The sequence below is a fragment of the Mesoplodon bidens genome (genome assembly GCF_964165515.1).
Source record: "Mesoplodon bidens genome assembly, chromosome: 10".
NCBI classification, from domain to species: domain Eukaryota; kingdom Metazoa; phylum Chordata; class Mammalia; order Artiodactyla; family Ziphiidae; genus Mesoplodon; species Mesoplodon bidens.
The window spans coordinates 2,788,497-2,814,352 of record NC_138172.1 but is presented as its reverse complement, the minus strand read 5'-3'; the positions used below and the strand labels follow the sequence as shown (position 1 = coordinate 2,814,352).

The following is a 25,856-nucleotide window of genomic DNA, read 5'->3' as shown; positions in this document are numbered from 1 at the left end:
CTTTCCCGGACCTCCAAGGCCAGGGAACCTGCCGAGAATCTCACGCTCAGAGTCAGAAAGGGCTGGGACGTCCCAGCAGCCACCTAGCTGGATCCCCGACCACCCCTCGCTGGCACACCCCCTGGGAGGGGAGGTCATAGCCATGGGGCACCCAAAGGTGGGGTACCTGCAGCATGCTGGGCCCAGGCTCTGGGGTGGGCAGGGGTCGTATCCGGGTGGAGACCCACCCTCCCTGCACCCCTTTTCTCCTCCACAGACACAGTTGTGTTGAGAACAAAGCGGTTGAACACACACCTGTGCATGAACCATGCCGTGAACCCAGAAGCTGCATCGTGTCCCGGCCATGAGATGATCTTCGGATGCCCCGGCTCTGAGAACATCCTGCCTCGTTCCCACCTGAATGACATCGTTAGCTCACGTTAACTAAGCACCTGCTGATGCCAGGGCACCTCATGGTGGGAAGATCAGGGCTCAGGGAGGTGACTGCCTTCCTCAGGGCCGCACAGGTGGCGGAAAAGTGAGGATCCGACCACCATGAACGCCGCCTCCCGATGGGTGAGCTCCCACATGCAGCAAGGTCCCCGTCTCTCTGGGTCTCCGTTTCTGTCTGTGCAGCGAGAGGGTGGGGAGCAAGCCAGAAGGATGCACCCCACACTCACCCTCTGGACCCTAATTCTGCCCTCAAATGATCCAGAGAGTATAGGCCAGCCCACTTCCGTCACCTCACACAGGCCTCTGCAGAGTGAGGGCCAGCTTCCGAGCGGGGACACACCTGCCCAGGGTCACTCACAGGCCAGTGGCAGAGCAGGTTCAAACCAAGGCTGGCCAACCCCAAAGTCCACGTCCTTTCTCCAGAGGCCTCCCGCCATCCTGGCAGAGCTCAGGACTCCCACTTGCCCTGGCCACCGTGCCTTGACCCTGGTGGCAACAAGGGGTGCAGAGAAAAGCGCCCAGGGTGGTGGCGGAAGCGATGCTTGGCCCCTCACGGGAGGAAGCCAGGAGGCTGGGCTCTGGTACCAGTTGGCCGCCAGGGGTGTCAGCCTCCTTAATAGCCCTCCCTGGGCCTCACTTTCCCCATTGATAAATTGACGGTGGTGACCACCAGTACTGAGCCAGGATCCCAGCGGGCCCTCCACGAGGACAGTCTTCCCTTTCCTGCAGTGCGCCCCACCCACCGTCCAGCTGCCATACACGAGGTGGCCTCCGGGTGCCATCTGCACGAGAGGTGAACAGGCGGCCCCGCGGCAGGACGCGGAAGCCGCCTGAGCAGACAGCCACTTAAAACTATCACATGTACCTCAGCCCGGCCCTGACACCACCCTGGAGGACCCAGGAGGGCTGCCTTCTCTTTGGGGTCCCCTGTCTCATCTGGACATCGGGGTCTGACACCTGCCTCTCCCGGGATTGCTGGTAAGGGCGTGAACCAGGGAACAGCTGAGAGGTCCAGGTGGGCGGGGGGATGCCATGCCCCCCCAAGATACTCTCATTCCAAACCTTTGCCAGAAGGTCTGGTTGTGGGAAAGGGGCACTCGTTCTAGTCAAATGGCCTTGGGTCCCTTTCCTGGCTTTTCCATTGCCTGACTGTGTGACCTTGGGCAAGTCACCTGATGTCTCTGAGTCTCGATCTCATCATCTGTAAAGTGGTAATGATGACGATGATGGGTAACTTGTACTGAGTGTATGCTCCATGCTGGGACTGCTCTAAGCACTTTAGAAATATTAACTCATTTAATTCTCATGACAGTCATCCCCATTTGGGGTATCATCCCACTTTACAGATGAGTATATTAAGGCACAGAGAGGTAAAGTCACCCAGCTAGCAACAGCAGGAGGTAGGACTCAAGGCCAGTCCAGTGAGGCATGGATTAACCACTGCCCCCTGCAGCCTGGCTAACAATCACGGGACAACATCGCTCCCAGGGTGGCACCGAGCTTCCCCGTGTTGGCCCTGGGCTCAGAGCGGAGCATCCCCAGCCAGTGTTGGCTGAGCTAAATGAAACCAACTCAAGGGCAGGCGGCCCTGGAGGAGTTCCTGGCCCTAAACCCCAAGCATTTGGCCGAGGAACCGGGGAGGCACCCTACGTCTCCTTCAGCTCTGCCCAGGAGTCCTGCTAGGCTGGGGGGCCCTGCCAACGCCCCCGCCTTTGTTTATGCCCCAGGCATCAGGCTGGGTACATTCGTTCCTGCCTCTGCCCCCACCAGCCTCAGGAGGGGGTAGGTGGGGGGACACTGCTGACCCAGTGCTGCCTGACAGCCCGCCACCAGCCCCCAGCAGAGAATAGGGCTAGGACTCGGCGAGAGCACCCCCTTCCCCTAGACCTAGCAGGCTCCCACCAGCGCCAGGCACGGTACGGGGGTCTGGGGGAGGAGGGGGACGGCCGCGATCACGCAGCACTCACGTGGTGCCAGGTTCTGAGCTGCCTCCAGGGTCACCCGACACCCCTGCTCAGCCCTGCAGGCTCAGGATGTGACCCGCCAGGAGGGCTGAGGAAGGAGGCTCTGAGAGGCTGTCACTTGCCCAAGGCCCCACACCCAGGCCCAGGCCCTGCAGGGCTCCCCGCGTGGCGGGCTTGGGGTCCCAGGTCTGCCCACTCCCCAGCATGCTCCCCAGCACGTGGTGTGGGGGAGGGGCCTCATGTGAGCTCAGACATTCAGGAGGCTCTGGAGCTGCCTGTTGCAGAAATCCCACACCCGCCAGGACCGGGCTGGCCCACACGGGCTCCTTTTTGGAGGTTCTCCCCGGAGCATGTGTCGACCCCAGAGCTCCCGGCCTGGCCCCAGTCTCACCCTGGGCTGCAGCACCCGCCCGGACGGCCAGGGCTTGGAGTGTGCCCCCTGGGTTTTGATAACTTGGAGAAAAATTTGCAAAGAGGACAAAGTGCCCAGCCCTTAAGAACAGATCCTGAACGCCTCACCGGAACTGGCCTCAGCTCTTCTCTCTGCCCTTCAGGAGAATCACCCTCATTGCTAACGCCCCCCGGGCACTCATGGCGTCCTAGGTGTTTACTCCTGGGCCCACCCTCCAGGTGACTACGGTATCCTTAAAGGCCCAGATTACAGAGGAGGAAGGAGCTGTGGGTTCTGGAACCAAGGCCTTGGCTGGAACCCTGCTGCTCCGCCTGCTAGCTGTGCGCTCTGAGCAAGGAACCAACCCCCGTGCCTCGGTGTCTGCCTCTGGAAAACAGAGGTGACGGGGCCGTGCCAGCGTTCATCCCCCTCACACCTAGCACAGCGCCCACCTGGACACCCACCCACCACCCCGATGTCTTCATCTCCTGCCCTGGCACCGGCACTGAGCCTCGTGGAAGCGTCCATTCCCCACCCAGGCTGTGCCACTAACGCTGGGGGTGCCCTGGTCACCCTGCCAGGCTGAGGACAAGGCCCTGCTCCCCACCTGCCCCCACCTGCCCCCACCCAGCCCATCCCCACCTGTGCTCCCAGCCCAGGCCTGGAAGACCCCCAACACACACACACCCACCACCCCGCCAGGGCCCCCAGCCGCCTCCTACACTGGGCAGAGCCCAGCCCAGCCTGCCCTCCCATCCCCACCCTTCCCCGCCCCTGAACCCCTCTCTGTCTGGAGAGCACCCCTCCCCCTTCACCCTTGCCAAACCTGAGGCAGCTGAGAACACATACTTTGGCACCTGGCAGAGCTGACGTCAAACTTGGCTCTACCATTCACGAGACATGGGGCCTGAAGCAAACTCCTTGCTGAGTCTCAGCGCCCTCATCTGTACAATGGGAATAATGACCTTCTCCATGGGACTCTGTGCATGGACTAAAACACTAGCGTTTATCAGGCAGCTACCCCACGCCAGGCCTCTTGCTGTGTGAACTTTCAATCTTTATTTCTTTTAATCCTTAGGAGGTATGGATTCTTCATCTCAAGAACACACGGCGAGGCTTCCCTGGTGGCACAGTGGTTAAGAATCTGCCTGCCAATGCAGGGCACATGGGTTCGAGCCCTGGTCCGGGAAGATCCCACATGCCGTGGAGCAACTAAGCCCGTGCACCACCACTACTGAGCCTGCACTCGAGAGCCTGTGAGCCACAACTACTGAGCCCGCGTGCCACAACTACTGAGCCTGCACTCTAGAGTCCACGAGCCACAACTACTGAGCCCGCGTGCCACAGCTACGGAAGCCCGCGCGCCTAGAGCCCGTGCTCTGCAACAAGAGAAGCCACCGCAATGAGAAGCCCGTGCACCGCAACGAAGAGTAGCCCCCGCTCGCCACAACTTAGAGAAAGCCCACGCGCAGCAACGAAGACCCAATGCAGCCAAAAATAAAATTAATTAATTAATTAAAAAAAAAAAAACACACGGCAGCCAGGTCGGATCAAAAGAGCCTTTATGGTTCTCTGGAGCGGAGGCTCCGTGGTGACAAGCCCGTCGCCACCTGCCCCCCAAGGCTGCAGGCCGTGTTGGAGGTCAGGTGGTGTTAGGTGCCTCGAGTTCTCGAGTTCTCGTTGCAGGGACCAAGGGCAGGGGCGGGGCAGGGGCGGGGCAGTTGGGGCGTCCAAGCCGTAATTAGTGCCTCGGGTCTGGTCCGGGAGTTCAGCGTGTTTGACGCTTGGTGATCTTGGAACCCTTCCTGCCCCGCCCCCTCCAGCAGAGGGAGCGGCGAGGGGGGTGTGAGGGAGAAGGTAGGAGAATTCAGGAGACCCCCAGATGGCAATGAGCACAAGTCCCGTGGACGGGTTGATCAGGGACGGCCCTGTTTCCCTCCCCACCCGCTTTGACCACTAAGAACACACGCAGGCAACGGAGCAGTGGACGCTCCCCCCAACCCCCAGCTTCCTGGGGGTCCTAAGCATCCCCTTCAGAGTAGAGCTGACGACAAGGTCAGGGCCCACCTGGGCAGAGCACAACAGGGCCTGGCATTTCGGACGAGCCCAGTGGAGGCTGCAGCCCCCGCCGGGGCCCCGCCCCAGCCCCTACGCGTACAGCCCGCAGGCCGGGATGATGGAGACCCTCTGGTCCCCTCCAGCAACGCCAGCCTGGCCTCGCCAGCGCCTCAGTCCCCACCTGGGCCTCGGGGCCTGCGGGACCCAGCTTGGCCACCTGTCCCTCCCCAATTACCTGGTCCAGGCCTCACCTTCCTCTGTCCCTCAAGCCTCCAGAGCTAAGGCCTGTCCCTGAGCCAAGCGTTCTTTTCCCCAAACCCGGCGCTCTCCCTGGACGGGCAAGATGCTGCTGAAGCAGGGGTTTGGGGCTCCTCAGGCCTCCCCGCCCCTCCCCACCAGGGCGGGGCTCTGGGACAGCAGGTCCAACCCTCGCTTTATTGAAGGAGAAGCCAGATGGGAAAACCCACCTGCATCCCCTTCCCTGCCGCGCCCTCACATCCAGGACCAGGGCCCCTGCCTGCTGGCTGGGAATCCAGGGATCCCAGACGCCTGGCTCCAGCCCCCCTCAGGTCTCCCACCCCTGAAGGGAGGAGGTGAGGGTGCAGAAGAGGAGGGAGGGGGCCCAACTGTGGAAGAGGTGGAAGCTTCCTTGGTCTGAAACAGTCGCACTGTTTTGAAAACCAGGACACCCCCCCCCCCGGGGGCCCTCCCTGCACCTGGGAGCTTCAGCTGCCCTCCTCCCTCCTGGGAGAACTGCCGCCTCCTCAGGGCCTGGCCAGGCCGTGACCGTGACCGTGTGGGTCCTGCTGGGACTCAGGCCCTGCCCTCCGCCCCCACCCACAGAACGGCCCGGAGACTGCGACACCCAGTGGGGAGAGTGCAGCTGCGCGCGAGGTCCCCCCCTCATTTGGAAAAGGAGGAGCACTGAGGGGCAGGTGGACGGGCGGGCAGGTGGGCGGCAGGCAGAGGGCAGTGTGGTCAGGGCACCTCCAGGGGCAGCAGGGGTGCGTCTGAGTTCTGTGCTGAGACGTTGGCTGACTGGGGCCCGATGAGCCCCTGGCCATACAAATTAAGGATGGAGTCGGCAATGATGCGGGCTGTACGCTTCTGGTACCCACCCGAGGTCACCATGAGGATGGGCACCTGGTGGCCTCGGACCAGCCGGAACACCAGCTCATCCCGCTTCACGACACCCTGGTGTGGGGGATGGGGAAGGCTGGCTCAGGCAGTCCCAGATCCTGGAAGGTCCTGCCACAGGTCTAACCCTGTTCCAGACTGCTGCTGCTTTTGCCCTTCCCCTCTGGCTTCAAGAGAAGCCCCAGTGCTGCCCACCTTCCCTGCTGCTGCTGTGTCCCCGGAGCCTCCCCTGTCCCAGGGTCAGGAGGTACCTGCGGACTGATGGCCAGCCCCCCGAGGCGGTCCCCCTCCAGGATGTCAGTGCCCGCGTTGTACACCACCACGTCGGGCGGGTGCTCCTGGAGGGCTTTCTCCAGGTTCCTCTCCACCGTCCTCAGGTACTCGTCATCCTCCGTGCCCCACTCCAGCTCCACCTTCCGCCTGATGGCCTCTGCGAGGGAGACAGCAATAGCCCCAATGTGCAGAGGTGGGAAACTGAGGCTGGGGAGGGCGAGCACGGCCCATTTCCCCATCTGACGCCCCAGTGCTCGACCTCTCACTCACCCAAAACTAAGCTAAAAAAAGAGCACACGAGCTGCAAGGGGGACCCAAAGGAAAAGAAGGGGGATCACAGATGAAACACTGCCCTGGGGATTCAGGGACCCGTGTCGGGTGTCTGAGCCCACTGTCTCCGTAAGCCCTTGCCTGGATGCACGGACACCCCATATGCCCTTGGGTCCAAATCCAGAACATCTGACATGCAGTTCAGAAATGGGTCCCTGGGGCGGCAAAGTGGCTGATGTACCCACAGCAGACCCGCCGGCACTTAGTGCATAAATGTCCCCTCCCCACAGGGTGGGCAGGTCCCTGTGTTTCCAAAGCTCATCTGAGAGTCTCTACCTTTTAATGAATCCACCTGCATTTACTTAGTAACTATTATATTTGAACCGATTTCTGCCATCTTATTTTATATTTTCTATTTATGTATTTTTCCTTCTTTTTTCTTTTTTGTCCTTCCCTGTTTTTGACCAGACAGCTGCATACCTAGGAGAAAAGTCTACTTTAGTCTTCTGATGGTTACCCCAATAGAAGGACTCACAGTGTTTATTGGGCAGGTTTATGTGGTCTTGGGTGGGTCAAGTGTCTGTTTCCTCATCTCCCCCTCGCGGGGATGCTGAGGATAAATAAACGAAGGGACCTCTGTAGGCCCCAGCATGTAGGAAATGCCCCGGAGAGAGCCCCATCCAAGCAAGAGGCCCTGGGGCTGAGGGACAGGGCAGCTTACGCTTGGCAAAGCGGTCCCCGGGGTAGATGTGGCGGTTGTAAACGTCCATGATGTACACACGCTTGTCACCCATGAAGTCCCGCTCGTGCCCGTTGCCCTGTGGGGAACACGCGGAAGTCACTCACAGGCAGGTGCCCCGGGAAAGGCACCCCCAACCACACCCCACGTGCCTGGGTGCGGGCGGCAGAGGCCCAGCCTGGGGCTCGGGGGATGTTCCTGGGGGAGGGGAGCCCACAGCACGGTGTTGCGCGTCAGAGGCAGCTGGGGAGTGTGGGGAGGTGGCCTGGGGGGCGGGCCTGTGGGACCCTAGGCCCCGCGAGGCACTCACCTGATGGGCATCGAGATCAACGATGGTGGCTCTGGAGACACCCTCCACTCGCTCAAACAGAAACTGCCCAGGGCGGGAGAGGGGAGAGCGGAGAGGTAAGGGCCACACAGGCCAGAGGACAGAGTCCTGCAGGGGCTCCCACTTAGCGAGGGGGTGGGCCGAAGCCTGTACATGCTTATGGGAGATCAGGCCACCAGGCAGAGCCCTGGGGAGCTGTGTGGCTCCGGAGAAGCCTGTGTGCGTATTCAGGGAAGGCTCCCTGGAGGGGCACGTGCTGTGCCCTGAAGGGCCAGAGGTGAGGAGGTTGAGGGTTGGCCCTCCGCGACAGCTCAGGATTCCCAGGGAAATGCGTGGGGTGCAGAGCGGGGAACCCCCCTCAAGGCTGTGCCTGGAACTTCATTCTGCCATCTCCGCCTTCCTACACGGCCCAGCCCTAAAGCCTCCTCTTCTGAGCAGCCCTCCTTCCCCCACCACCCTCCAAGAAGGTCTCCTTGCGTCCCCCTCTCCGAATGACCAGGGTCTGCTCACTTGTCCCTCCTCCGCATTAGTCCCCGTGCCCCGTGGGGACAGGAGCCACGGGGCCCATGCCGACCCCCAGCACAGGGCCGGGCGTGGGTGCTGAGGCAGCGCTGCGGTCTGACAGACGTGGAGACCGCTGCCAGCTCTGCCCTTCCCGGCTGTGCCCTCGCCCCTCTGGGCCCATTTCCTCGTCTCCTCATCCTGTAAAACGTGAGGATGCAGGGGCGAGCCCTGGAGAACGGAGGTGGCCACAGGGCCGGGCCCGTGGTAAATGCCAGCTGTTGTCACCACCATCAGGGTCATTATTTCTATCTCGGTCTCACCCTTCTCATTATTTTATATTGACATGGAAGCTGTTCCCCTCGGTCCCCTGCCACTGTTGAAGGCTGTCACCTCTGGACCATCTCAGGCAACATGAAAAAGCAAGTGTCAGATCTGGGTTTGGGTCCCAGCCCGGTTGAGGGACCCGGGCGAGCTCCCACCCCTTCTGGGCCTCAGCTGCCTTCTCTACAACACGGGATGAGCACACCAGATTGGGGGATTCCAGGGAGGCTCTCGGAGGCGACCCCCCAACATGCTCTCGGGCACACCTTGATGGCGAGCGTGATGTCTGCGTAGGCGCAGAAGCCCCCGCCCCGGTCGCTGGAGCAGTGGTGGAAGCCGCCGCCTGCGAGGACAGCCGAGGTGTTGCCAGGGCCAGGCTCAAGGCCCAGACAGCCCCCTCCCACCTTCCTCCCAGGGCCCCCTCCCCGCTCAGCTCCCAGGGACGGCTCCGGCTCCAGGTTGCCTAAGTCAGCTGACCCCGCGTGGGCACGTCACCATCCCTGGGTCAGGAGGCAGCTTTGCCATCGTGGCCACCCCTGTCCACAGTGGCACCAGAGCTGCCCCCAGGACCCAGGCCAGGCCACGGGGCACTCACCTATGTTGATGGCCCAGCCTCGCTCCACGGCCAGCTTCCCCGCCTTTGGAAACAAGCACAGGATGAGGGGTGCGGGCGGCCACTTCCTTCACTTACTTATTCATTGAATCACTCACCCCATAAACACCATTTCCAGCCAGCTCCAAGGTGGGGATGAGCTGGGAGGTGGGATACAGGAAGCACCCACCCACCCCCAGCAAACCGCGAACTGGCTGGCTTATGAGACATGCGTAAGCCCCTGTGCAATTTGGTGAGGAAACTGGAGGAAATCAAAGTTCAGCTCTTAGGATGGAACGTGAGCTGACAAGGATTCTCGGGTAGCTTTTAAAGGGAAAATGGACAAATTTTTGTTCCTGGAAATACTGTCGCCTTAATACTGAAATCTTGTAGGACATCATAATTTTGGGGTAAGCAGTAATATTCTAATAAACTTTCAAAATGCACAAATTTGCAAAGCTAAAAAGAAAACTACAGGGGTCAGCAGGTATTGATGCCTGTCTGGGTTAGGTCATTGTACATTCAAATCATTTCAGCTCCTCGACCTCCAATCAACTCAGCAGTCTGTGGCGAATTTTAGAGGAAACTACACACAGAATGTGAAACCCAGTTTTGCTGCAAGTGTTTGTGATGGTCACACCCACGATGGCGGGGAGGGGCACCATCCATCGCTGATGTCATAGGGGTTTGTTTCCATCTGAAATATGAGTAGCTCAGAGTCACAGTTTTAGGACATACTCTCCGGGGGGTGAGGATACATCTTATACACCAGCAAATACGGTAACTCTAACAGGTGGTCTTGGGGGCAGAACAGGGAATTCTAATGTCCTAGCCAGACAGGAGAGGCTTTGGAAGACAGAGTTCTTTTTGCCGCCTTGAGGAGTATTTAGGATTTTGCTCAACTACTCAGCAGCACAAGGCATTCTATATGGAGAGCCCAGGGTGGGCAAAGACCCAGGGTGGGAAGGAGCCTGGGGTGGAGGGCCCAGCCCAGCCGCTGCTCCCCCCCCCGCCAGCTCCCCACCTACCATTATGGTTCCTCCCGTCTGGGTCCGGAGGGGCTTCAGCACCTTCCTCTGTACCAGGAAGTTGGGCAGGAAGATGACAGGGGGGATTTCTGTGATGGTTGCGACAGCAAAGGACCACTGTGGAAAGAGATGCGGGCCATTGGCCTCCCTCTGCCTGGTGAGCCCAGAGGCAGCAGTGGGGAAGCAGATTCCCCCTGGGCCAGCTTCGGGGTGGCGGGGGCGGGGGGGACTCCGGGCGAGCGCAGCTCCTTGGGTGAGAAATGGGAGCTCCCACCGTGGCTGAGCTTTGGGCTCAGTACAGAGATGCTCACAACCGCACTCTCCTTAAAGCTAAGTCAGCCCTCGGTCCTCGGGCTCCAAGGCCCTCGGCTGCCCTCTTGTGCCCAGAAGGAGAGCTGCAGGGGACTCCAGGTCACCACGGAGCCCACCCAGAACTGGCCCAGCCCGCCCACTGCACAGAGGGGCACCGAGGCCCCGGAGAGGCGGGGGGCTGGGGGGAGGATCTTTCCTTCCAAGGCCACAGGGAGTCACTGACGGAGCCAGGACTGGATGCCCAGGGCTCCTCTCTCCAGGCACCGCACAGCCTCTCCATCCACGGGGAATCAGTCATCCCTTCAAATGGGGCTGGATGTCCTCATCCTCCACTGCTGAGGCAGGAGGGTCTGGGGCACCCAGAAGGCGTCTGCACCAAGATAAGGAAGGACACAGCCTTCCCTATAACCTCCCGAGCCCTGGGCAAGCATCCATGCACCCCGCTCCTAGACCATCTCCTGCCTGCCTGGGAACGCCCGAGGTCCAGACCCTGCTCTGCACTGACCCCAAGCAGAGCCCTGGAGGGGCCCCGGCACTTGGTAGATATTTACTAAGCGCCTGCTAGGCTGCAGGTCCCAAGAAGGCACTACTCCTGGCCTCACGGACACATAGCAGCCTAGCGGGGAGGCGCTGATATGCAACACGACAGCCTTGCTGGGGAGAGGGAGAACATGGTCTGGCTGGACAGCTGCAAGACGTGTGTGTGTGTGTGTGTGTGTGTGTTCGTGCACGTGTGCATAGGTGTGCATATGCACGTGCATTCGTGTGTATGCGTGTGTGGTAGGGGGCAGACCCAGAGAGGGGAAGACGGCCAGCTCCACCCATCTGTCCCGCCAAGCCCATCACCCAGCACTGGTCCGGCACACGTGAGGCAGGGAACCACTGTTCACTACGAGTAAGTGAGCAACGAGCCCCTGAAGGAAAACACCTGAGTCGCTGCCCCCCCCCCACCCTCAGCAAGCCAGCAGGGGACAGAGAATGAAAGAGGAAGCCATAGCCCCAGACAGAAATTAAGAAAGCAATTTCATTTACAACACCTTCAAAAAGAATAAATTTACCAAGCAGGTATAAGACTCATACACGGAAAACTACAAAACGCCGCTGAAAGAACTTAAAGAAGATCTAAGTAAGTGGAAAGACATCTTGTGTTCATGGGCTGGAAGACCTAACATTGTAAAGATGTCAGTTCTCTCCTAATTCATGTACAGATGCACAATCCCTGCCAAAATCCCGATGGCCTTTTTTTTTTTTCTCTGCAGAAATGGAGAAGCTGATCCTGTAACCCCGGGCGTCCTATTTCCCTGGGACTCTCTGAGACTCGTCCCCCTGGCTGCTCTGTGGCACACACAGGGGCCTGTGTCTCTTCTCCCACAGACGCGGGGCGCTGTGAGGGCAACAACGAGGCCCAAGTTGTGCCCAGACTCCCTGGGGCTCCAGCCACAATTTCTGGGACATCCTTGGCATCCTTGGCTTCCTTGGCTTGCAGACCCCACACCCAATCTGAACAAAAGAAAATCCTGTTGTTCCAACTTCATAACAAACCCCAAGTTCTGCCACACACACACCCCCCCCCCCCCCGCCAGGCCACAGCTGCTTCCAGCCTCATCTGAGAGGCCGGGCTCTCTCACCAGGATCATTGCAACCACCTGCTCCCTCCCAGGCTCCCTGCTTTTGTTCTGACAGACTGGTCTCAACCATTCCCATCACAGCTGCCAAGCAATCCTGTTAAAATCTAGGTCAGATCACGTCCCCCTGCTTGAAACACTCCTGGGCTCCCACCTCCTTCAGAGCAAAGCCACAGCGACCACAGGCCCTCCGTGGTCTGGCCCCGATCATTTTCCGACCCCACCTCTTACCGTCTCCCTCCCATTCCTCCAATCCAGTCGCTCAGTCGTCGCTGCTGCTGGAACACACTGAAGATACTCCTGCCTCAGGGCCTTTGCACTTGCTGATCCTTCTGCTCGGAATGCCCTACCCCCAGATGCCCACCGAGCCCACTCCCTCAGGGCCCTCAGTCCACGGTCACATGGCAGTGAGACCCCCGGCCTATTTTGAAGGGCGGTCCTCCCCACCCCGTTTCCCGCTGTCCTTTCCCCAAGGCACTGAGCGCCTTTTAACACACCAACTCCGTCCCATCAAGAGAGGGATTCAGTCTCTTTTGTTCCGCCATCACCCTGCACCCAGAGCAGAGCCTGGTGCTCTAAACACTCGCTACATAAATGTGTCCCGAGCACTGCCCAGCGCAGGGTACACAGGGACTACATGTCGGGTCTGCGTCCCACCACCCGGCGCCCCAAGGCAAACTGTCACAGAGTCAGCACAAGGCAGGAGCCTGGCCCTGGCCCGACCCAAACCCCACCCTCAGTGGGGCCGACTCTGGGCCTTGCACACAGCAGGCGCTCAATAAACACTTGTTTCCCTGAATGGGTGTCATCTGGCAAACATCAGGCCACTGCACCTCCTTCAATGCCCAGTGTATTAAGCATTGAAGGTCACACCAGTGCAGGGCCAGGCATGAGCCCGGAACACGGGTATGGGGCAGTACGGGCAGGGCACACACAGGACCGCTGAGGAGAAGCAGCCCTGGGGGTCCTGCAGCAGAGAAAAGAGAAAAGAAACGTCGTGGACATCGGGGGCGAGGGGGCTGTTCCCGAGAGCAGTCCCTAGACGCCAGACAATGCCTGGAACGTGCATGGGTCTCACCTGAGCGTCTGGGGCACATAACCCCACATCACTCTCCTGTGGTACCTGGAACAAAATCCAAACTCCTCCTGAGGCCTGCAGGGCTTGTGGACCAGGGCTGCTGGCCTCCCTGACCACATCACGTGCCACCTCAGCATTTCATTCCCTTCAACCTGGCCACTCAAGCAACCCTCTCCCCTTCTGGAGGCCAAGCCCCCTCCCTCTCCAGGCCTGAGACTCTGGACATTCTTCTTTTAAAACTCCACATGAGTATCACCTACTCCTCATTCTTTGATCTCTGCTCACACCTCACCTCCTCTGTGAGGCCCTCCCTGACTGCTCAAGCTAAACGAGCATACCTCTGCCTAATTACCGTTTTTTTTTTTTTTCCCTTCATAGCCCTTGGTGCTCTCTGAAATGCTCTTGTATGGTTACTTCTTCATTTTCAGTCTTCTATAATGAAATACAAATCCATGGGAACAGGAAAACTTGCTTATTCTTTTTTCTTTTTTTTGCACCCAGTGCACAGTCAGTATTCGATATAGACGTGCTGCATGACTGAATACTTCTTCACCTTAGTAGGTCATGTGGAAATCATGTTTCTCCTTTTGCTCTGGCTGCCAGGGAGCTCCAAATACATGGCACAACCATAGCATCTTGGTTATGCTGGCATATCTGAATTCTCCTCCTGTCCTTGACCTCAATTTTCTATTTGGGGCTCTACTTGTTTGAATTATTGCTTATCACATAGTAAGCTGCCTTCAGGATTCTGGGGTCCCAAGGCCAGGCATGCAGTCAGTCCCACACTGTTCCCTGAAAAGTCCCTCAAACGGATGGAGCCCTGGAGCCCATCCCCCATCCCCAGCATTATCCTGGCACTGGCTCCAGCCTGGCACCACTCTGTTCTGGTCTCTCCCTGCCCCCACCCTCACCCTCTGGACTCTGGCAGGCACGTCCTCCTGACCCAGCTGCTGGGCTGTGACCACGCATGTCTGGGCCCTGGGAAACCAGAGCAGCCAAGTGCTGGGCTTCGTGCCAAGGCCTCGCACACCTTGCTCTCCCGGGAGCCAGGTTTCAACCTCTTCCTGGTAATCTTTCATGAGCTCACACTGTCACGGATCCATCTAGAATTCTCACAGGTCAGGCCAGCGTGGAGGAGGACGGAGGGCAGCTTCCGTGGCCAGGAACCCAGAAGACCTGACCGGATGCCCTGCCTGGGGTCTCCCCCGGGCCTGCTGGACTTCCCAGGTGACCTTGAGCAGGTGGGGCCTCTTTCTGGGCCTAGGTGTTTCCACCTATGGGGGAGAAGCCTGGTGACCTCTGGCGCCCACTCTAGCTCTGAGTCTAAGATGAGTCCTGCTTGGAAGCCTAGCAGTCAGGGGTCAGGACTCCACGCCCTTGGGGACAGAGAACCTGTGGCATCCCTGACGCACCAGGTTCTGATGCTACCCCGAGCCCAGCCTGCCCTCTTCTCCCACACAGGGGACTGACTGAACGCCTCTACCCTCAGAACCACACTGACGAGAGCCATGCAGCTCCTCTAGGAGGAAGTCACCACGGGCAGACCCCATGTGGTCTGCAGGTGGGATTCAAAAATCTTCCAATGAGCTGCTACATTAAGAAATCAGGAACTGTCACTTAACGATCTGGATTTCTGGCTTCTCTTTGAAAGCTGGGCCCACGGTGGAGGCTGGGCTGCAGCCACCAGCTTGGGAAGGGTTGGAGCTCCAGTTGTCCCAGACACCACCCACCACTTGTTTATGTTCCCTGCTGGGCCCTGGGGCGTAAAAACTCATTTTCAGCCCAACAGTTTCCAACCCGTCTTTAACTGCAGAAGCCCTTGAAACAGCATCTTATACTTTAGCCCAAGGTAAAAATAGGCCAAAGTGGAATAGCTTTGGTTGAATGGGGACAAGGGACTGGGGCCCCCCCACCCATCATCCCAGCAGGGGTCTTTGAGGCCTGTCCACATAGCACAGATTGAAAGTCACTGAGGCAGAAGCCCAAAACCCCAATGAAGGTTCAATCCCAAGTGGCCATCCCTGCTTTCATACTCCCAAGGATGGGGAGCTCACTATCCCCTGGGGTAGCCTAGCCCATCCCTGGTATCTGCCTTTCTAGGACACCTCTCTCCTGTTGGGGATCACAGACTCACATGCTCCCTCTGCATAGGGACAGGAATGGAGCCCGTCGAGGCTGTGCATCCCCAGGCAAAGCGGCCCCCTCCTCCAGCCCATCCTTCTGGCCGGCAGCCCCCGGCCCTGTACCTTCAGCTCGTTGAGATAGCGTCTTGTGTGCACCACCAGCAGGTCTTCGTCCGAGGCCTCCCGTGCCTCCACCAGCATGCTGTCTGATAGAAGTTTCTCTTCTGAAACCACAAAGCAGGCCCCATGCATCCCTGCCGCCTCCAGGCCAGGCCCAGCCCCAGTCCCTCCCACAGGCTGCAGACTTGACCTCTGGCTGCCCTGCCCCAGGACAAGGTGGGCCCTGCTGGCTTGTGGGTGGTCTGAGAACGGGCCACCTCTCAGGCCAGTGGGGACAGCGGCCAGGCCCTCGGGCCAGGGGACATAGGACATTGTGCACAGCGATCCTCCTGTTTCCCGGGCCACTGACAGCCGGAGGCGAGCTCAAGTGTGACTGGACACCTTTTAGAGGCAGGTGGCACACGGGTCATTAACGCTGACTCTCAAGGTGAGACAAAGTTCTTCTGATCGATTCTCCCTCCACCTTGGGATGACATCATGGGGGGTTTGGTATACGGGGGGCCTCTCTTTAACACCTGCCTGACCCTTGCTCATCTCCCTTTTTTTAACCCCCCAAAAGGAGCAATCAGTTTCACAGTCCCGGGCAACAGTAAGCTGCCTGAGCTGAAATAACACTGTTGTTTTCATTGCATTTATTTTTTACCATGACCTTCTATTTATGGCAAATGAAACTGGCTTCCTCCATTTAGATGACATAATGTTTCCTTTTAGGTTTATTTAAGTTTCTTAAAACGAAGGCTAAGTCAATAAAAACTATGAAGTAAATAATGGAACAGGTGGTATGAGGCGATGGCAAGGTCCCAAGAGTGGTTTGCAAATGACTGATGTTTGGGAAAAACCGTGTTATTTCATTACCACATACGCATACACCAGACAAGACTTGCTCCTTTTTGCAACAGAAGAAATAAGGCAGAGAGGAGGAAGTGCTCTAGGGCACAGTGACAACAGGACGATGATGTTCTGGTTCTAGGGAAATCGAAGGACAAGGGGGACCTGTGCTACTGTGTCACTCTTAGAAACCAACCCTGGTAGAAACCAACTAGTTCCATACATTTCTCACAAAGAGCTCCACATATAGCAGGTATCCCCCACCCCAAACACTCCATGGCTCCCCACTGGCTTCCGGCAAGGAACCAGCTCTTTTCTTGGTGGTACCCAAGGCCCTTCACCATGTGGCCCTGGCTCCTTTCCACCCACATCCTCAGAGGGAACTCAGGAAAATGGTCAGCTCAGAGTGAGGGGGACAAGGAACCCTTATGTTGCGCTACTGGGTGACACAGGAGCCCAAGAAGGGGCAATGAACAGAGAGACTCAGGACCACTGGAAACAGAGCGTAAAGGACCACAGTCAGGAAGGCATGAAAACAGCCAGGGGACAGGCAGGATGGCTCCGCTCACCTCACCAGAGCTCTTGCCATGGCTGCACACCACTTGTACTCTTTTCTACTTAATATTTTTCTTTGAATACGCGCTCTGGTGACTATTGCAAGTGGAAAATCAGTATCACTTGCCATAAACAGAAGTTAACCAAAAGTAAAAACAAAAAATACAAAAACAAATAACAGTGTTATTAATCTCTAATTTGATTCTATTTTCTGCCAGGTGCAGAGGCTGAGGCTCGCTGTAGATTTGTTAAAAAGGGTGGTGGGCTTAGGTGTTAAAGATGGGCTAGCCCCAAAGTGAAACTTCCCCCAGGGTGTCATCAGAGGGATTGTGCGATTTAAAGATATGCAATGTTTCATCCTATGCCAGGTAACATTTCAGGTAATATTTCCTACTTCCCTCAGTTAAAGAACCCACAATACATGGAACTAGAGTATTTTTTTTCACCAGCCTACTGTGATGCCTGAATTTTCCACATGAACCAGACCCCTAGATTACAAACCACAAATGAAACAACGTGCTCCCCAGAGCACCACCCCACTCAGGGGATGAGCCATGAAGCGGATGAGCATGGGGCTCTGAGGTCCAGGCCCCATTCTCCCACTCAATAGCTGTGTGCCTTTGGGCACATTTTCTAACTCACTGGGCCTCAAGTTCCTTCATTTGTAATCCGTGAGGTTGAAGCAAAGGTTGTCCACTTCCCGGACTCTCGGAGCTTGTGGGCTATGGACAAGGCATTCCTCCAAGCATCAGCTCCCCTTCTACTGGGTCTCCAGGGGCAGAGACAGGACTTAGGGCCACAGCGATGGAGAGCCAGTGAAGGTGTGATACGGGGGCATATCATGCTTAGAAGTCTGTGTTGGAAAGATCCTTTTGACAGAACGGGTGGGAGGCTGTCTCAGGGCTGACACTGGAGGTGGGAGGGCCTGACGCTTGTGTCAGGGAAAGAGCAGCAGGTGGTGGCAGATGGGCTGGAGAAAGCAGATGTAGGGTCCGAGCGGGGCCTTCCATACCTTTTAGGAAGCTGATCACTTTGCCCCATTTTCCTGCATCAAAGGGGTGCAGCTTCTCCAGGCCCAGGAAGGTTATGTTGTAGCGCGGCGAGTACACGATGGGCCAGCGTGACTCCGGCACATGCTGGTACAGCTGGGTTGGGTGTGGCCTTCCATGGGCACAGGGACAGACATGCACAGACATGAACAGCCTCACTGTGGGAAGCAGCTTCCCCTTCTGCGCCAGCAGGCTTGGATTGAGCAGACAGCCCTGACCCAGTACCACCAGCTCCCTCGGTGGCAGAAAAAGGGCCACTTACCAACAGCAACAACAGTAATAATAGCGGCTCCTTACTGAGCTCCCTGAACCATTCAACCCAATCCTCTCAGCAGCCCTGGGGGGTAGGCACCACCATCCCACCGGAGGCTCGGGGAGGGAACCAGGTGCGCCCAAGGTCACACGGGTCTGTGGAACAGCAGATGTGAACCCAGGTGTGTCTGGCTGTAAGGCCTCAGCACCTCACCTCCACATGATAACAATTACATCAACAGCTCTGTGGCCTTAGGCCTCGCTTTCCTCAACTGTAAAATGTGTGGCTGTTGAGAGGAATGAGATAATGCATTTAACAACTGAGCACAGAAAGCGCCCTTTCCCTGAGAGCTGAGGTGACAGGTCCCAGAAACAGCAGGTCGGAGCTCACGCAGGCTGCGGCCCAACCCGGAGCCAGGAATGGGGTCACCTCGGGCCCCGCCGCGCAGCTGACCCCCATCACACCTCCGCAGCTGCCGCACAGGGAACAGCAACCCGGCTACCACTGCGGGGGCCTCCGCTTGGCTGGTGGGGCCCGAGGGCGGACGTCAGACCTGCGCTTGTAGCGAGCCCCCGCCGGGACGGCGCCCCGCGCCGGCGCCCGTCCCGTGGGCCGCAGATTAGCGGCGCTGGGCTGGTCCGGCACGCGGGGCCGGCCTGGCCACAAGAGGCCCGAGCGCCCCTCACCCGCCATACCTTGGCCCGCACCTGGCGGGCTCGCCCGGCCGCCCGCGCACTGGCGCTCCCGCCCACCGGGACCCCCGGGAGCCCTCCTGGGCTTGGCCCGGCGCCCCATCCCGCGCCCCCATCCCCGCCCCCGCCGCACTCACATGCCGGGGCCGGGCCCTCCCAGCGCTGCCACCACTCCGCGACCGGGCGGGCCGGGGAGCGGCCCCGCCCAGGACACGCCCCCGGCCTCGGCCGTCTCCACTGGGGGCGGAGCTCCGAAGGCTCGGCTCCGCCCCGCCCCCCACTCGCGCCTGCGTCAAAGAGGTCTGGAGTCCCGAGCAGAGCGCCTCTGCGGGAAGGAGGCCACGCCGCCCAACGCCCTTCAGGCGCGAAGTCCCCCCTTCCTCAGACTAACACCCAGTGAGATCTCGCCCGGCTCGGAAGCCGCGCCCCTTATGGGGAGGGCCGCTCGTCCCAGAGTTAGAAGGGGAGGCATAGCCCCTCCCCGTGGGAGGGGCCAGTCTATGCGCCGCCCCCGGCCGCCAGGCCTTCCTGCGCGGTCGCAAGGCTTGGACATCCTGGGTGTTAGGGACGCCGGGCTTCCCGGCGGACTCCGAGGCGGAACCGCTGTGTGGCCTTGGGCAAACGTCCGGGCTCTGGAATCTGTTTCCACGAGTAAAATGGGAAAGTGGGGGCCGTGTGTTCTGGCCCTGACATCTCAGACCTAATGGGATGCATGACCACACTGACTTGAGGCCATCCACTGCCCCCCACTGCCCAGCCCCATCTGGCGGCTCTGACATGAGACAAGCGCTCTCCACACAGTTCTTTAGGCTCTCTGAGCCTCAGTGACCTTATCAGTAGAACCAGACTGGTGATCCAGTCTTCAGGGTACAGTTGTTTATCTGCACACTACCCCCTCCCCCGCCCCGGGAAGCCAAGAGGAGCCGGGCGACAGCTGAGAGTGTCTTGGGGCTGGATCCTGGGAGGAGGCCCCAACAATAGAGCCCCAGAGGACAGAGACAATGGGCTTCTCTGTCGGCCCAGCTGACCCGCCCACCAAACAGAAGCAGCTGACCCCAGGGCTGCCAGGAGCAGGGCAGCTGAGATCCCTGGCGGCTGCGTGAGGTTGTCGGTGTGACGGGGGTGGAGGTGGGGGGGCACCATGAAGGGGAAGGGTACAGACGTTTGAACAGTGCCCTCCACGTGTTCATCACCTGATTGCACGATGACCCTGGATTCTCACAACCTAATCCTACGAGGGTTACCATCATCACCTTACTTTTATCATGAAGTAACTGAGGTTCAGGTCTGGATTAAACCCGCCTGCCTGCAGCGCTGTGGCCTTGGGTAACTGGCTTCGGCTCTCTGGTCCTTCATTTCTGTGTCTGAAAATGAAGTGATGCCTGCCCCTCCCTCCACCCATGAGGAGGCTGAGAGAATCCAAAGAGATAATCATGCTAATTATTATTTAAATAGCACATAGCTTGTGTTAGGTTCAATTCTAAAAGCTTTATGCTCATTTGATCCTTACAGCACCCCTAGGAGTGGAACTATGGTTATCCCCATTTTACAGATGAGGAAACTTGGGCTCAGAATGAAGTAATTTGCCCAAAGGTCAGGGATGTGGACAGATAAACTATAGCCGCAGAAAGAAAAAGTTAATATTTAATAACAACAAGGGAGAAAGTGCACACAGGGGTCCTGTGTCATTGAGAGAGGCTGACTTCATCTCAGGAGCTTGCTCTGTGGTTTGGGAAGTCACATGGATGAACCTCTTGTTGAGAGAACAAAGATCTGGGGCAGACTGGATCGGAGAGCTGAGGCCAAAAAGAGTGGGATTGCTCTGGGGAAGAGGGTTTTTTAAGTTGTGTCCTGTGTGGCTGAGGAGAGAGGCGGTCTGAGGAGCCCTGGGGCTTGAGAACACCTTCAAACCTCCATGCCAGCCTGGACCACCTACACACGCTATTACTTCTGGGAGAAATAAACTATGTTACTCATGCTGAGTGTTTGGGGGCCTCTTTGTTACAGAATCCTAGTCTCACCAACACACCACACTGGGACAAAGCAGCGAACCCAGCAGGCAAGATCTAAAAGGCTTTGTCAAGCTCACAAAGCTCACAGGTTAGAGGGAGAGACAAATCTTAACCTACCCAGGAAACAAATAATCATGATTACAAAGTGTCGAGAAGTGTTGTGAAAGGGACAAGGTGTGATGGTGAGAGAGAATGACGGGGCCCCTGATTTAGACAGTGATTAGGAAGGCCCCTTGGAAGAGATTATTATTTTTCACTTTTTGACCATGTATATCTTCTTTTAAATGTCAGTGCGACAAAACGAGACTGTGAATTATCGAACATTTATATTATTTCCCCCCTTTCATGAAGTCTTGGAATATATTTCAACTGAAAATGAATAAGGAGCCCTCAAAACATAACACTTCTTTTGAACAATACAGTCATACAAAGGACAACATGAACTGTAGAAATGTACCAAAGGTGAGTAATAATTGGCACAGACCCAATATTTCAGTATTAGTTAATACTAGTTAAATTGACGCGGTTTTAAGACCATGCCCTTTAAGTTCACATAAGCACCCCTCTTTCTATTCCACTGCTCTACCTTGGCAATTTTGTCCATATTTAACACCACAGCAACAATAACAACAATTATATTAGCTAGTATTCGTTAAACCCTGAATCAGGGCCAGAGCACTGCCAAGTATGTAAAATGTGTTTTGCTATTTGTTTATTGATGAAGAGATGATTTTTTAAACAAGCAAAGAAAACGGCAAGTGCAGAGGCATGGATGCCAGAAGGAGCTTGTATTCAAGAAACAGAAAAAGGGGAGTGTATATTTTATTCCTGCCACAATGTGAAACTAAGTAATAGGCAGGGTCTCAGCAGAAAAGAGAGGACCCACTCAGTGGTTTATTGAAAACAGTTTAATGAAGGGGTAATTTATCTGAAGTGTGTGTCTGGGGGGTGTGGAGGAGAATCAACCCGTGGTACAGTACTTGCGCTGGCAACAGTGGAGAGCCTTCACCCCCTAAACCTGAAGAGAGTGGGTGAGGAGTGGTTTTCTGGAAGAAGTGAGAGCTGCAGGTATGAGTCAAGGATCCTCTGAGAAGAGCAGCGTTTAGAGAGATTCAGCCACTGCCCAAACCGGCGGTTGGTAGGGAAAATACCCCAACTTTTCTCGCCTCCCACCCTCGGATGCCCACCGATGCTTCCCATTGGCTGTCTCCCACTGGTGCCTCCCACTGGCTAGGTCCCATTGGCTATCTTCCTTTGGTGCCTCCCATTGGTTGAAGCCAACTTGGAGCCTAGCTAAGGAAGCCCAGGTGATGATGTGCACAGAGGTCAGCTTCATGAGGGGACACAAAGCAGAGTGGAAAGTTGTAGCAAGTGGATCTGGGGGATGGGGATAAACAGAGAATAACCCCTGGTGTTCTAGGTGACCTCGAAGATTTCTGCAGCCCTTTCTGAGCCAACTCTATAACAGAAGTGAGTTAGACTTGAAAATCGACCCTGTCCCCAGTACTGTTGACCCAGAGCACTCACAAGGCCTGTCACCATGGAAACCTGAAACCTGGCTTGGCCACCTCTGCCTACCATCCAAACCATATCCCAAATCAAAGAGCTGGTCCAAGAGCTGACCAGGTGGCGCATCTGGTAGAGCCTCGGGCCTTAGCCTCAGACAGACAGGTTGGCAGGGACTTTGGAGACCAGCAGGGATGTTTGGACGTCCTGAGTGGGATGAAATCATCGCTCCCATCTCTGGGCTCCTAGCGGCAGTTTTCTCCGCCAGGGAGGACTGGCCCTGAGGAAACTCACTCCACAGCCATGGCATCTCAGCCCACAGCTGCCTGGTCTCTGTCCCTTGAGGGCCCGGGAGGCCAGCAACAAACAGTGCACAGGCACTCCCTCAGCTACACACATGGAGGGACACACACCCCACAGCCACAGGCAAACACCCACCGCATCACACCCAGATACACACAACAAACGCATACGCGCCCACGGCGCGGTCCACCACACCCAGCCCGCGACCCTCCACCCTGGCCAATTCTTCCGTTCTTCCAGGACCAGTTTTCCGGATTGTTCCAGGAGGAAGGTGCGATGCCCCCTCAGTGTGCCCCTGTGGATCCCTGAGGTCTTCTTCATCGAGGTGCCTCTGCCCCAGAGGGGGATGTTCCTGGAACACAGATCTTGAAGGAAGAAAGGAAGGATGGAGGGCAGGAGGGAGAGAGGGAGACAGAGACATAGATGTGTGATAGTACGATATAAATGTCAGGGGCAGATTCAGGTTTTGTTGGGCCCGATGTTTATTCACTGGGGGAGGGAGACATTTTTCCAGAAAAGGAGACTCAAACTATGAATACAGATTAGAGCCAGACCTTGGAAGGGGCCTGTGTCAGTGAGCGCCCTGGAGTTTGACAGTAAAGCGACTTCTAACACGTGCGTCAAACACAGACGTGTAAGCCCATCAACACACATGGGAGCACAGACACAGGTGCCCGGACTCCAGACTCGCTCCAGGAGGCTAGCAGGGGCTGGGCCCCTGTGGGGACCAGCTTCAGAGACCCCTGCAGCCCTCACTTGGAAAGCGGGCTTCAGCCCAGCTGCTTCACACCAATAATAGAGCATCCTCTCGGAGCCATCCCCATCTGTGTTCTTGCTGTTCCCGAGGAGTGGACCCTGCTCCTGCCTCCTCACCTGGACCCCAACTCCAAGCTCACCTCCCCCATATGAGCTGGCTTCACACCAGATGGGCAGGACAAGGAGGGGATGGCAGCTGCCTCTGGAGAGAGGTTCCCGCTCTCAGTGAAGTGGACCGGCCCCAACCCACCTGTCCCAGGCCTTCCCCTGAGGATGGCAAACAGGCCCAGAGAGGGAGGGCGTGAGTTCTGTGCGGGTCCTTATGGGGAACAGCTGTACATCTCTCACATAAACACACACACACACACACACAGAACTATCACACATTTCTCTGGAATGCAAGAGATTTTACAAGGTTTTCTTTTTCAATATAGAAAAAAATAAAGAAAATGAAAATGGCTTGTAATGCCACCGCACAGATAATCCCAGTGGCATTTAAAAAATGAAGTTAATGTACACGCACATGTAGAAGATGTAAACAGTTCCAAAAAGATAATAAAATAAAAACTAAGCTTTTCTATCACGGTCCCTCTCCCTGGAGATGATCGCTCTTTGCATTTCCTTCCTGAATACTTTGGTACAGCAGCGTCTTTACTGATTAACAGAGGATCACACGCTGCCCACTATTTTGTACCTTGCAAGTTTTGCACCTAAACTATATCTCTGCCGAGCTCTCCAGATCAACACGTCCTGATCTCTACCTTCTTTTTAATGCTTGCACTTTATTCCCATTGTAGGACTGCGTTCTCTGTCTCTGCGTGTTCATTTACAGTTTCTTTGCTGTTACAAAGCCCCAACAGCAGCTCCTTGGTATACCTGGATGTACGGAATTTCCACAGGGTCAGTTAGAAGTAGAAACCCTGGGAAGAAAGGTCTGTGCATTTTTAATTCTGGCGGAGATTGCCAACATGCTCTTCAAAAAGGTGGCACCAATTTCCACTTTTATCAACAATGTAAGAGAGAGTCTGTCTCCCTACACTCATTAATTTTGTCAATCTGGGGAGTGAAAAGTCATCTCTCAGTGTTTTTTTAACAGCTTTATTGAGATATAATTCACATGCTAAACAATTCACCCATTTAAAGTGCACAATTGAATCATTTTAGTATATTTAGTGTTGTGCAACCATCAGCATATTCAATTTTAGAACATTTTTATCCCCCCCAAAAAAAACCGCTCTGTAACCACTAACAGACACTGCCCCATTTCCCTGTTTCCCCCAGCCCCAGGCAACCATTAATCCACTTTCTGTCTCTATAGATGGGCCTATTCTGGACGTTTCATAAAAATGAAATCATATAATATATGGATTTTTGTGTCTGACTCATTTCACTCGGCAAAATGTTGTCAAGGTTCATCCATGTCGTAGCAGGTCTCAGTACTTCATTACTTTTTATGACAGGATAATATTCCACTTTATGGATAGACCACATTTTGTTTATCCATTTATCAGATGATAGACATTTGGGTTGTTTCCACCTCTTGGCTTTTGGAAATAATGTTGCTAGGCACATTAGGATTAAAGTTTTTGTGTGCACACGTGATTTCATTTCTCTTGGGTAGACACTTAGGCATCAGCGTGGTTCTAATAGGCATTCCTTTTAATTCTGAGTGAAGCTGAACATCTTCATGAATTGCCTGTTTAAATCCATTGCTTATTTTACTGTTGGGTTGTTTGTATGTTTCCTATTTGTGATATTGTGATTTATAATAAAGATATAGTTGGTCTTCATCCTGTTGTTCCCGGCACAGAGCTCCAAAAACCCTTGGAATTTCCTGACTTGAGCCTTAAAGGTGTCTTTTGTTATTTAATGAAGTGACTTTGGGACAGCTCCTAAGGAGGTGGGGGCTGGTTGCCAGGGGAGCCAACCCCTTGATTAGAGGGTTGGAACTTCCAGTCCCAGCCCCCCACGACCTCCAGGGAGGGGAGAGGGGCTGAGGTTGAGTTCAATCACCAATGGCCAATGATTTAACTATTCATGCCTGTGTAAGGAAGCCTCCATAAAAACACAAAAGGACGGGGTTCAGGGAACTTCCTCGTTGGTGAACTTGGGGAGATTCGGGAAGAGTGGATGCCTGGAGAGGGAAGCTCCGCCCCTTCCCACATACCTTGCCCCGTCCATCTCCTCCACCTTGCTGTTCCTGAATTATATCCTTTTATAATAAACTGGTGATCTAGTAAGAAAACTTTTCCCGAGTTCCATGAGCCAAATTAATCAAACCCAAAGAGGCGGGTGTGGAACCTCCGATTTACAGCCTTGTTGGTCAGAAGCACGGAGGTGGGGGGCACCTGAACATGTGACTGGCATCTGAAGTGGGGTGAGGGGACAGCCTTGTAGGACTGAGCCCTTAACCTGTGGGATCTGACACTACCTCTGGGTAGACAGTGTCAGAACTGAATTGTAGGACACCCAGCTGGTGTCACAGAATTGCTTGGTGTGGGGAAAAGAACCCACACAGTATAATTGGTGGGCAGAATTATAATTGGTGTCAGAATCATACTACTGATTTGAGCTCTTTGTTAATCAAGAAAATGTAGTCCATTGTCT

General features: G+C 56.1%; 1 protein-coding gene across 1 annotated transcript; it reads right to left on the bottom strand.

The window, feature by feature from the left end:
* Positions 1-4,332: 4,332 nt before the first annotated feature.
* On the bottom strand, positions 4,333-18,939 carry HDAC11 (histone deacetylase 11). The gene is made up of 10 exons (XM_081247424.1): positions 18,810-18,939; positions 17,691-17,839; positions 15,299-15,399; positions 10,038-10,154; positions 9,013-9,055; positions 8,684-8,760; positions 7,575-7,637; positions 7,247-7,343; positions 6,234-6,412; positions 4,333-6,039 (listed from the first exon to the last, which is right to left on the bottom strand). Coding segments are annotated over exons 1-10 (1,044 nt in total). The 5' UTR covers positions 18,812-18,939; the 3' UTR covers positions 4,333-5,823.
* Between the last annotated feature and the right edge of the window lie 6,917 nt (positions 18,940-25,856).

Bases quoted from the DNA above. Each gene is read 5' to 3' on its own strand.
- HDAC11 (XM_081247424.1), bottom strand. The intron at 15,400-17,690 runs GTATGGAAGGCC...TTGTGGTTTCAG, and splicing joins AGTGATCAGCTTCCTAAAAG to AAGAGAAACTTCTATCAGAC. The intron at 9,056-10,037 runs GTAGGTGGGGAG...TTGTTTCCAAAG, and splicing joins AGACGGGAGGAACCATAATG to GCGGGGAAGCTGGCCGTGGA.